General features: G+C 33.9%; 1 protein-coding gene across 11 annotated transcripts in view; it reads left to right on the forward strand.

Annotated features, from left to right (window-relative positions):
• The window catches only part of Pak3 (p21 (RAC1) activated kinase 3), a 327,193-nt gene that overhangs the window by 286,379 nt on the left and 28,043 nt on the right, over nt 1–12,771 (forward strand). For all 11 annotated transcript variants that reach the window (XM_063246284.1, XM_063246283.1, XM_063246288.1 and 8 more), the window contains 2 exons: nt 11,958–12,006; nt 12,316–12,428. In XM_063246284.1, the coding sequence (XP_063102354.1) occupies nt 11,958–12,006; nt 12,316–12,428 (162 nt within the window). The remainder of the gene's footprint in view (nt 1–11,957; nt 12,007–12,315; nt 12,429–12,771) is intronic.

Genomic DNA, 12,771 nt, shown 5'->3' on the forward strand with positions numbered 1-12,771 from the left:
CTCATCTTCACTGTCATTTGCCCCATGAATCCCGCTTTTGCTGCCCTCATTTGATTAATTTTTTTCCTTCTTTCTTAAACTATACAGATTATACCTGCGCCATCAAGTATTTACTCCTTAAATCTCAGATTGTCTACACATGTAAAATTGCTTTAAACTCTGAAAACCAAAGATAAATAAAATGAGATATTTTGCAAACTTTGAAGAAAAAAAGCCAAGATTCTAAAACCAGTTAGCTGTGGACAAATTACTTAATTTCTTTAAACATCAGTTTTCTTATTTATAGTAAAGCAGGACACATTTCCTCTAAGGTTTTGATAGTGTAAATAAGAGAAGGCATTTAAAGTTCTTGATACATGGTATATAGTTGAATAGTCAGTGCTACTTATTTTTGGCTGAGCAAGACAAACCCACAAACTATTATTATGCAAAGCACAATATTGTAATGCAATTAGAAAGAGCTAAGGGGATTGCAAAGGGAACAAATGATTTACAGCCATGTAGGGGGAAAGATAAAACATTCTTAGAGGAGGGTACCTTTGTGTACTAACATGAGAATGTAGAGAAATTTAACAAAGCAAGATTATGGCAAGTTTCTTTTGAAGGAAATCAAATGAATATTTACTTTAGACAATAGATTTCACTCACTTTGGTATCCCTAGCACAGCAGTGAACCTTTTAGAGCTTTCAATGATTGAAACAGCATGTGTGCCATAGGTTCACCACCACTTCCCTAGGGTCTGCAACAGTGTTTGGGATAAAATAAGATACATTTCTCTCTCTCTCTCTCTCTCTCTCTCTCTCTCTCTCTCTCTCTCTCCCTCCCTCCCTCCCTCCCTCCCTCCTCCTTCCCTCCCTTCCTTCCTTTGTTTTATGCAGTGCTGGAGATTGAACTCAGAGTCTTCACAATGAGCTGTATGCACACTCCACCCACCCTCATGTGTGTGTGTGTGTGTGTGTGTGTGTGTGTGTGAGTGTGTGACAGGCTCTGAGTTGCCTAGGCAGGACTCTAGCTTGCCTTAGCTTCTCAGAGTGCTGGCATTACTAGAATCAGCCACCAAACCCTACTTAATACTCAGTATTTGCTGATTGCACATTGAGAATATGTGAAGAATGGCATCAATGGCACCGTTTCTATAGACAGTCAAAAGTCTGGTTTGGCAGAACAGTCAACTGGAAATAAGGCTAGAAAGATAGCATAGTAGTATATTATGAAACACTGAAAGATACACACTACTCTGTTTTTGTTTAATTATTTTGAAAAGGTAACATTTAGATATGATATATCATTCAGAAGATAAAGAACAATAGACAGTAAAATGCATGTCATTCCAACACTTGTCCTTCAGCCTTCAAGTTATCTTGCACAGAAGCTTTCAGAAATTAACTGTTAGTTTCCTATGGAATATTGTCATGTATGTTCTTTGTGCATGAATGCAAGCACAGCCCCCATATATGCTTAAAAATGAAGAGACACATGAGACAGTTTTTAAATTTTTGACTCACCTGAATACATAAACTGATTTATGAATAAATGGTTGGAGATCTATCTATAATGTTTAACTTGTTGATTTACTCTCATTTAAATATGTAAGACCACATTATATAAAACAATATATTGGATTTTTCTATTCTCACATTTCACAATCAATAGTTTTAGAATCTTCCTAGAACTTCATAACATCATTGTTTTTGTAATCACTGCAGCCCTTTGTTATTGTACGGGTGGATCACTGCAGCCCTTTGTTATTGTACGGGTGGTTATCCAAATATATCACCCGACTTTCATCTAAGATCACTGAGAATTTGAGTTCACATATGACTCTATACCAGATACTTTATTACTGTCACATTTGCTCAGTCACATAACACTAAAATAATTATTTTCTGAGCATGTCCTGTAGATATATACAGATATACATATTCATAGCATAATTACAATACCACTTCTTAAAATTTCTATTGCAAATTTTCTTTCTTTCTTTTCTTTTTTTTGGGTTTTTTTTTTTTTTTTTTTTTTTTTTGTCTTTTTCCTTTTTATCGGTACCGGGGATCGAACTCATGACTGCCTGCTTTCAAGGTAGGCGCTTATGCCGCTGAGCTAAACCCCCAGCCCCTCTATTGCAAATTTTCAAATTTACACAAAAGTAGGGAAAATAGTAGAGAAACCCTCATATTTCTATCACCCAGATTCAACATTTATCTATAAATGATTTTAACAAAATCAAAGTGCCACTTTTAATACAGTCAAATGTCATTGGAACAACCTGCAAAAATTAACATTTACATGATATCATCTAACTTCTAGTCTATAATCAGAATTTTCTAATTGTTTCGGAATGTTATTTTTATAATTGATCTATTCAAATCAACATTCAAAAACATCCAACATTGCATTCGGTTATGTCTCTTGTGTCTGTAAAGCAGTCTCCCTTCCTCTGTGTGACCACTGACTTGTTGAATAACTGGTCATTATCTGGCAAAATATACCCTTTCTTGATTTCACTGCTGGTTTTGTTTGATGTCATTAAACTTGCTTGTCCATTCGCTGTATTTCTTGTAAATGGAAGTTAGCCCCAGAGGCTTCAGTTCAAGTTTAAATTTTGTCAAGATTTCGTCATAGGTGGTGTTTTGTTTTATATCACATCAAAATGCATATTTTCTGATAATGTCATATTTTATAGATGAGTAAATCAATCAGAATATTCATTGTATTATCCCATGTAAAGTTCTTCATCAGCTTTCCATCCAATAGTTTCATCTGTTGATGACTATTACTAAAATAAGTATCCTATCAGGGACTGGAAAATACTGATTTTATAAATCTGTCATTCCTTCCATACTTAATAGCTAGAATACTTTTGTTGAAAAGAATCATACTTCATCAATTTTTTTTCCTGCAGTTACACTACAATATAGATCATACTAGAAAATCAAAATACAGTCTTCATTTGTTTTTTATTTTTGGTAGAGTTGGGTATCAAACTGAAGACCAAATTCTTTATTTTTTAATTACCATCTTTCACTGTGAGTAACATCTGAGTTACTACTAAAATATCCAGTAAAGAGGGCTTTGATTGATTTATTTCAGTGAGGAAAGAAGACATTCTTTTTTATTTAAAATATTCTTATCAACTCATGGTTTTCATATTTTCAACTTTTTAAAATTAATTTGCATTTATTATTTTTTAATGATAAGATTGTCTATCTTTGGCTAGTGGTGGCCCATGTTATTATTTTTGAAAGAAATCTTTTAAAGTCTTAGTTATGACATATGAAACTAGATCATACCCTCAAAAATAATTTATTATGATCCTTTCTCTTCACTTCTGACTGGTACTCAAAACAAGTAGTTTTTGAGACTATTTCAAATTAATATGTCTGTCCTAAATTGTACTTTATCAATAAAATTAAATGAATATAGAAAAGTATAACAGATACATGACAGATTTTATAAGGATTAGATATAAGGCAGTCCTTTTCCTGGGAGAAAAAATCCTCATCTCCTTTCTTTCTGTCTCTTTCATATATATTTCTTCTTGCTTTTGGGGTTACTATGGATTGAATCCAGGGCTTTGCACCAGTGGAAATGCTGTGTCACTGAATTTCCCCAGTGCTTTTTTGAAAATTTTATTTTCTAGTGGGGTCTCATTACATTGTTCAATCTAAGTTCAAATATGTAATCTTCCGGCCATGGCCTACCAAGTAGCTGAGATTATAGGTGTACAGTGTGGGTACAGTTTTAACCCAAGTGGTAATATGTAGCTTCTTCTCTGTGGTTTGACGATGGTTCTATATCAGTAACCATTAGCATTTACACAGTGTGTTATTGTTTGGATGAACTAAAACATATTTAACCAGGCCCCTATTGGTGGACATTTAGTTTGTTTCTGATGCTTTGCCTGTATAATAATACTTCAGTGAAGATCCTGATGAATAAACAATTTGTATCTGTGCAGGTTTATCACTGTGATAAGTTGCTAAATGTAGAATTGTTGGGTGAAAATTTAATTTTTAATTTCCATATTGGCCATCCATAATTTTCCATTTAACATACCATCAACAATGTATGAGTTATTGTTTGAGATTATAGTACCATAATAAACCATTCCATGATGAATTTAAAGGGAAAGATGTGTAAGAATGGAAGTCTAAGAAGAAAGTATATAGCAAAACTTCATTGGCCAACTTGATATAGCTATGTAATATCTATATAATGCCAAAATATCATGTCTTTTGTTCTATACAGATTAGTTTAGCTGTGCAACTACATTTGAAAGAAAGTGATAATGGGAGCATTTTTTGATACAAAGATATACATCTGGCCAAAGAAATTTTGTACAACATCTGGATCTTGGTCAATCATAATATGATGGAGTGACAGTAGCTGAATTTATTGGTAAATGCCAACAAACATTATTACTATCTCTTATGTAAGCAAGTTCTCAGCTAAAATTCTGAAGACTTGAAAACAATTATATCATATCAGATATTTTCCAGATTTATCTCTGCTACTCAGTGAGGAGCTCCCTTCATATTATGCTAACATGAAGCTCCTGTATTGGTGAATGGTTTTTAGTCTTGTTTCTTAAAGAATTTGATGATTAACAGCTTAGTTGAGAGAACCTACCAAAGCAATGTATACATCATGGAAATCAGGGATATGTGCTAAGAATAAACTATCTGAATTGGGTTTTATTTGGTTATTGTTGTGGATAAAACCATGGGCAAGAGCAGAAGTGGTATCTTGTGTGCTTATAGAAGTTAGTATTTGGGTAGGCTCACCACTCAAAAAGTACTTGCATCCTCATTGGATATGTTTTGGGCCACACAGGGTAGAACACTGGTGTAAAGCACTAAATACATGTAGTCTAAGTTCTGTAATAACTTTGTGACGGAGGAGAATGAAAATACATTAGCATTTGTGAAAAACAATATTTATGGTGCAATAGAAGATGGCTTTTGTTCTCCTTAATGCCCTTAAAGGCACTGTTACGTGGTATTCTTTGTAAAGAAAGATTTTGCCACTCAGTCAACTACCATAGCTACCATTAGCAGAGTTGGCTTTTTTCCCCCTAGCCATGGTAATGAGCTTGTACTAAGTCATCTGCCCTCCTTTCTTATCCAGGCTCTCTTGAAACCTGTGGTTCAGACTGTTAAGCAGCTACTTAGACTTCATGTTGGAGTTCATAGTCGAGAGCTCTCTGCTTTTCCAGGGATTAAGTTCTACAACTGTGGCCTCATTATCACTGGATTGTAACCCACTGAGCCCTCAGGCCTTATGGCCATAATGTATTACAGCTCTATTTAAAAGTAGATGGTCATTAATACTCTGGGAAATGTCATGTCCTAGATAATGAACACAAAATTCCGTATTTAAAATTCTAATCCTACTAATTAAAGATTATGCCACCTGGCCCCACAGCATCCTGTATACTTAAAAAGTAGCAAAGTAATATGATTTTTACATAATTTATTTAGGTTACCTTAGAGATAACTTTTGCAATCTAAATTACACAAAATAAAACACCCTAAAACTGTATTTTTGAAAAAGTTGTTGCATGCAGTGCTAGTAGCATTCTTTGCCATTCCTGAGGCCTACAGGATTTAAGCCTCAACTGAACAAGTAGTATGTTGTGTTATCAAACATATATATATATATATATATATATATATATATATATATTCTATATCAGATGCATTAACATAGTGAGATAATTTATAGATAATGTCATACAAACAATAATTTTCTTAAGTATTAGCAGAAGGCAAATTTAGCCCTGTAAACTAACCCTAAGTTCATTCCACTGTCAGCCACATGACAAATCTTAATTGAGTCAGAAAACAGGAGGACTACCTTGTATGGTTATGTCAAAAAGTTCAAACATATTATGTCCTGGAATAAACTAAATGGCTTAAAATGAGCGTGTGGTCTAAATATTCAGAAAGTTAGAAGCAAGATAAATATTTTGAGGAGGCAGCTTAGCATAACAGATACAAATGTGTACAGGCGAAGTACCATACTTGCACTTAGCATTAATGAAAAATGCTGATCTTTAAAAACATAAAATGAGAATTAAGAACATAAGCTATGGAATCAAACAAATGCATTTTTAAGCTGAGTTGCAAACTATAACCATAGGCAAGCCACTTACTATTTCCCTGTTTCAGTTTATTCATTTGTAAAATGAGAATAATAGGGTTGTACAGGGTGGCATTAAATGAGATAATCCTTTTACAAAGAGCTGGCAGAAAAGGATCTCAGTAAATGATATAGTTCTTTCTGGAAGCAACGTTAATGGACAGCTATACATGGAAAAAACAAAGGAGTAAGCTGAATGGAGATGAGATTTTGACTGTAACCTTGCTAGCACCATATTTATACTTGTAAAACCTTAAATGGGAGCATTGCCTATCTTTAGCCTTCATCACTTTTATTCCCATTAGATTTACCATGGGCCTCACTGAACCCTCTACTACTCTTGCCCACTCTCTCATCCCATCTGAGAAATTTCCCCCATATTCAATTCCTTGATGCCTTCTTCTAATCCATTTCCTTGCTGAAATCAAACTGATTTATCAGTCCTACCACACTGGTGCTTTGGCAATTTCTCAGGATCATCATTTGACATTAGCTCTTAGTGGAAAACATCAAAATCTGATGAAAAGTGCTGATAATTAAATTGGCTTGTCTTGAGAGGAACAGGGAAAAAGTAGTGAATTGTTTGTTGCTTTGTAGTTCTTTTTGGGCGAGTTGCCAGTGTTTCCCTTGAGTATTGTGTGCTTGGCTATGTCAAGGAGAGTTGATAAAGGATCTAATGTAATGCCAAGAACCCAGCAGTACTGCTCATTGCACTGTAATTGATGATGAGGCCCAATGGTTGAAAAATATGTTGGTTTAATATTCTTTGACCATTGTATAAGTTAACTAACAATTCTCTAATTCAGTTAAGAGAGTTTGTTACTTATGAGCTGTGTCTTAGTGGGCATATACTTTCAGCTTTGGGGACTTCATTTTTCTCATCTGTAATAAGAAAATTAAACAGGGTGATATCATCTATTTTCCTTTCACTCCAAATAATGTGTAATTTCTTTGCATCATTCAGGGACTAACATTTGAAGAAAATAAAATCTTCATCATAAACAAGTAATCTTCCTAAAGTAATCTTAGTATAACCAGAAAGGAAAGAGAATGAACATCATTGTAATTAAGTATTCAGAATAAAAATCAAAATGACAAAGTTGACCATTTTAGCACACTACTCCCAATATTAAAGAAAATTAAGACTTTCACTGCTCATCTTTGTCAGTTTGACTTGAGGTTCCTCTATGTCCTAAAATGATAAAAGATCCTGGATTTTTGTTAAAGTAAATCAAAGTACTATTTGATAAATACATGCATTGAGACAGTTCAGTGTATCCTAGGAAGTTGTAAATGTCATTTATGGGAAATCAGTGTGACATAGAGTTAGCTTGAATATTATTTTTACTATATTGAAATATAGTAATATTTCATTTATTACAAGATAAGGATTTGTCGATATCACCACTAAAGACTGTTTCAGTTACTTTTATCTGTGCACTTTAGGTTATAAATAATTTTGAAAGTTATACCATATATATAAATAGTTTATTTCTTATAATATATTAAGCAAAAATACATAAACTTGCTGTGTAAAGTTTTTGATCAGCATATGATACTTAGAAAATCATGAGTTAAGCTAAAAGAAAATAATATGTGATGTTTGAGTTAGCTTTGAGTTGTCTTAGGTAAATGTTTAATTTCTATTGTTGTATCTTGAAAACTACAGGCCACAATTGGGAAATTAATTATATTAGGAAACAACCAACCAAATAATAATTAGCATCACTGTCAATATTTACTGGCACTTATTTTAGGAAAAGAGAATATACATTTTAAGCACTGTATAGATTCAATCCCCTTTTATTCTGAGTCATAGAGACATTAAATTCTTTACCTAGGATCACACAACTAGGAAGTTGTAGCATTTGAACTAGAGATTTTATTAACATTGTTCTAATGAATGAGTTTTGAAGGAGATTGAAATCTTGTCAAGGAGAGACTCATTTTTATCAGCTGAGTCTCAAATTTGTGAAATGTAAGAATACAATAGAATTATGGTACAGAGAATGCTAAAGATAAGAGCATTGTGCACTTTAGTTGAGTATTTTGCAAAGACTGGAAGCTTGAGCAAACCGATAACTTATCAGAGCAGTGATTTCTAGCCAATTTACAGCATGCCCAGATTCTCCTGTGGTAGGTAGAATGGGAAGTACATCACCATTTTAAGATAGGAAACAAGGGTAAAGGAAAAGGGAAAACGTGTGTTCCACCATATAATTGCCTAGACGCAAAAAGTGGAAATGATGAAAAAACTTCACTTTTATTTTATAACCAATGACCTAGAGTTTCAGGCACTTTAAACCTCTGTGAATTAAGAATTTGTGGCAATTCTACATTACAGACTGTCAAAACCTCAAGATACCGGAATTTCAGGATTGCAAATCTGGCAATTTTAAGACAATAAAGTACCAAAGAAAGGCCAAAAAAAAATCCAAGATTTGAAAGGTTGAGTTTCAGAGATGATAAACAGCAATCCCCCTTGCATTTCAAGTCAATAACTATTGTAGCCCTTGGGACAGGGGAAATGGATTTTGGAATTGGAGGGACATGGGTAATGAATAAGAGGAAATCCATCTGAGCTAGCATTTTGGGCCTCACTATGGAACTTTGACTGACTGGCGCATTTTATTTATTTTATGTATTGAGAGTTCCAACATATGGTTTTATTTGATAATAGTGTTCCAAGCTTAAAAGTCAAAGCCGCTTCCCTATAAGAAAAACAGAATGTGGAACCTCTACAAAGTGTTCCAATAGATCACCCTTAACCTCTGTCCTTTGGGAAATGACAGATGCTAGCTAGCAAGTGTCATTAGGCTGAGAGATTGGGAGGAGCCAAGCAAGGGTTCATCCCCTACTGTGAGACTATTAAGGAAAGCAATAAGAACAGAGGAAGCATTGAAAGCTGAAGAAACAGCAATTGACATACTAAATCTCAGCCTGATCTGGGTCCTGGACTGAATGGTCACATAGATTATGCCATTTGATTTGTTGCAGTCCTATGAGATTGATACTACTATCATCTCATTTTGCAGATACTGTCACTTCACTCTTGCATCTAAAGTTGTGTACATGGCCTCAATATATAGGAATAAATCAAGAAAGGTGCTTTAAAATCTTATTTTGCAATTAGGTTTAAGTAGTTGCTCAGGGCTTATTGCTGCTAATGTATGTACAGATTAAGATGATCTATTCCCTTTAAACTCAGAACAATTCCAAGGTCAGAAAGATAAATCAGGTACTGTGTCCTGAAGCCAGGAATGTCTGGTAGTTTATTCTCAATGTTTCCTGGTTATCTAAGTAAAAGAAATGTTTCCTTCACAGAAAAGGAAGATCTTATTAAAATTATGCATTTGCTTGGAAATATTTTTATCGATGTGTTCATTCAAAAAATATTTATTGGGCATCAACTCTATGCTTTAAACCCATAATCTGAAAATACAATTTTTTTTATTGGTACCAGGGATTGAACTCATGACCACACACTTGCAAGGCAGGCGCTTATGCCACTAAGCTAAATCCCCATCCCAAAAAATACAAATTTGAAACAGTGGTTTATTTGATATAAATCACCAGCCTAAGAAATTTCTAGACTTACTGAATGCTGGTTTGAATGGCACCTATTAATTGCGTCCCAGTAAATGTTTTATGCTAGTTCCAGTAAGTATTTTAAACCTAGGCAGAATACCAAAGGCAATATGGTTGTTCATTACCTTGGGCAGATTATTATCCTCTTTGAACCTCATGTTCCTCATCTATAACATGAGAATAAGAGACCTGCTTTATATATAAATGTAGTAATGTTTACAAAATTAAATTATATGAAGTTCTTATCACAATCTCTGACACAACTTGCTCAATGCTTATTTACTGTTATCACTATCTCCATGTGAGATGACTGAAACTCAGTGTGCAGGAATGACTAACCTAAGTCACGTAGCTTGTTGACAATAGACCACATACCAGAACTCAGATCTTTGGTAACAGTCAAATTGTCCATAAACTGTACTACCCATTTTATTTTCTGGGAGAGGGTAGTATAAACTTCCCAGGCTATGAGGAATGTTTTTGGTTCATCCAGGAAAAAGAATTACAAAGAAATACCTGATGTAAGAAAAGAATTCTTGGACTCAGAAAGCAAAATAGAGATTAAAGAGAAAAAAGAAACAATTACCAAAAAGTTTAGATCACGGTGATGGAACATTGCAAATTCTATCTGAATTCCTTTATTTACCACAAGTGAAACTGACTAACTTGTTTTTTTTTTTTTCCTTTTTATTTAAGGAAGAGGTAGGATGTGATTTGGAATGCAGGTACAATTCACACAAAAGTATACGAATTCAGCTTTACTATATAATTTCTATGTGCAAAGCAAAGGAGTGCTGTAACTGAGGTTGGAGAGAAAGCATAAGTACTCCAAAACTGAAGGAATAATAGCTTTTAGGAGGATATTTGGCTAGAGTGCTGTCTTACAAAAGTTGTTAAAAAAAAGTCAGCCAAAAGAAAAACAATTACTCAATAGTAAAGCCACATTGTTGTTTCTTTGTATAGTTACAGTACTGAGCAGCGCTGAGAGTGACCGATTTGTTAGAAGATAGTTTCAAAAATTAAAATATATTGAAAGACCCTCTCTATCCCAATACAAAAGTTACTTTACAGTTGCCCAAGCAAAAAATGATGTATTTTTCCCCTGAGTTATATTTCAGTTTAATCTGAAGCTTAGGATGTTGATTGTTGCAGAATCCAAGAAATATTTGGAATACCGCAATAGTTTCCTAAGAGGAACAAAGCCAGTTTACTCAATTCATTATTGCATAGAGCATGGTCCAGGAACTGGTACCAGAAAGTCTGACTGGAGTTTCTAGTCCACCTCAAAGGACACAGTGTGATTGTTTCAGGTGTGATTACTATGTAAAGAGGTTGTTCAAGCACTGTGTATTTTAAAAATGTTAATGTTTAAAATATATTAACATATTTAAAATATGTTTAATATGTCATGTTAAGTGTTCTTACCACAATAGTGTTAAACGTTTCCCTTGTTTTATTTCATCCTTTAATCTTAACATGCTGATTTTCTTCTGTCAACATTGATAACCATTGTTGATAAACTTGTACTCTGTTCTACATCATGTGCTATGCCTATCCTTGGTATTGACTGACAGCTTTGTTTTGCCATATTTGACTGTATTCTCCCCCCCCCCCAAAAAAAAGTAATAAGCACTAAGGAGTAATGAAATCCAAAGTGCGTGAATTTTGTTGTAAAAAAGAGAGGGGAAAAAAAAAAAGAAAAAGAGCTCTAACGGATATAACAGCAAGTGTGTTTAGGGGTGTTAAATAGCTGACTGTATCAATGTTTTTGTATCATTGAACACAGCTGTTTGCGGACTCCCTGTTTGAATGTCCACCTTGTATTCTTTGATACTGTGATTTGAGGAACTATTTTCAAGATGATAATATGTAATATACTAACAGGTGATTTCTTACTGTTATGTTTTTTTTTGTTTGTTTGTTTTGTTGTTTTTTTTTTGTTTGTTTGTTTTGTTTTTTTGTAGTTCTGTATTACGTGTACCCTTACACCGCTTTGGTTTGTTTTGTGTTTTTCTCTTTTTCCTCTTAAATAAAAAAAAAAAATGATTATAGGGGGCTGGAGGTTTAGCTCAGCGGCATAAGCACCTGCCTTGCAAGCAGGCAGTCTTGAGTTCGATCCCCGGTACCGATGAAAAGGAAAAAGACAAAAAAAATGATTATATATTATGTCAAATGAAATATGTTGGTAATACTTTGCATATTCATTTGATAATTTTCATTTTCACAGGGCATCAGGTACTGTTTACACAGCACTAGATATTGCAACAGGACAAGAGGTAAATGCTAACATTCAATCCTGATTGTTATCCATTTATTCATGTTTATCAGGCTCCCTCTCTAATAAAATCTGTGCCTGAAAAAAGTAGATAGCACTTGGGAGAACTGGGAATTTGCTTCATTGATATGTAAAACATGTGAAGTGGGTAGTCTGTTCATGATTGACCAAGAGAAAGGGCATGAATTTGTGATACCGAGAAAGAGCTGAGTAAAAATTTATATTTTTTACCCTGTGTCCCCAGAATATTGATACTTGTGTTTGCTGTAACAAATGTAATTCACTCTTATATTTTAATTGTTGGATTCAGGTGGCCATAAAGCAGATGAACCTTCAACAGCAACCCAAAAAGGAATTAATAATTAATGAAATTCTGGTCATGAGGGAAAATAAGAACCCCAATATTGTTAATTATTTAGATAGGTAAGTGTTTTCTCTCATTATGTACCTGTTTTCTTTTAAGATAACATTTTCTTGCAAACTATTCTATTGCAGAATTATTCATTTAGCAACAGTTCTACAAACATATCTTAAATGCTATCAAGTAGTAGAATGTGAGACATTTTGCTAACTTGCCCCCACTTATCTTTGCCCACCCATCAAAACACTTGAAGGAATGTTCTAGGGATTTGCTTCTAAATATAAATAATTGGTAAAATTTCTTTATGAAGAGTATGGTTCCATGTTGGCAAGAGATAGACTCTTGTGTACAGGAGAAAGTGGTGGTTTTATAAACATTTCAGCAAGTATTTGTTTGAAGCCCATC

Source organism: Cavia porcellus, unplaced genomic scaffold (genome assembly GCF_034190915.1).
Source record: "Cavia porcellus strain 051 isolate PalLab524CR breed Dunkin Hartley unplaced genomic scaffold, mCavPor4.1 scaffold_3, whole genome shotgun sequence".
NCBI lineage: Eukaryota > Metazoa > Chordata > Mammalia > Rodentia > Caviidae > Cavia > Cavia porcellus.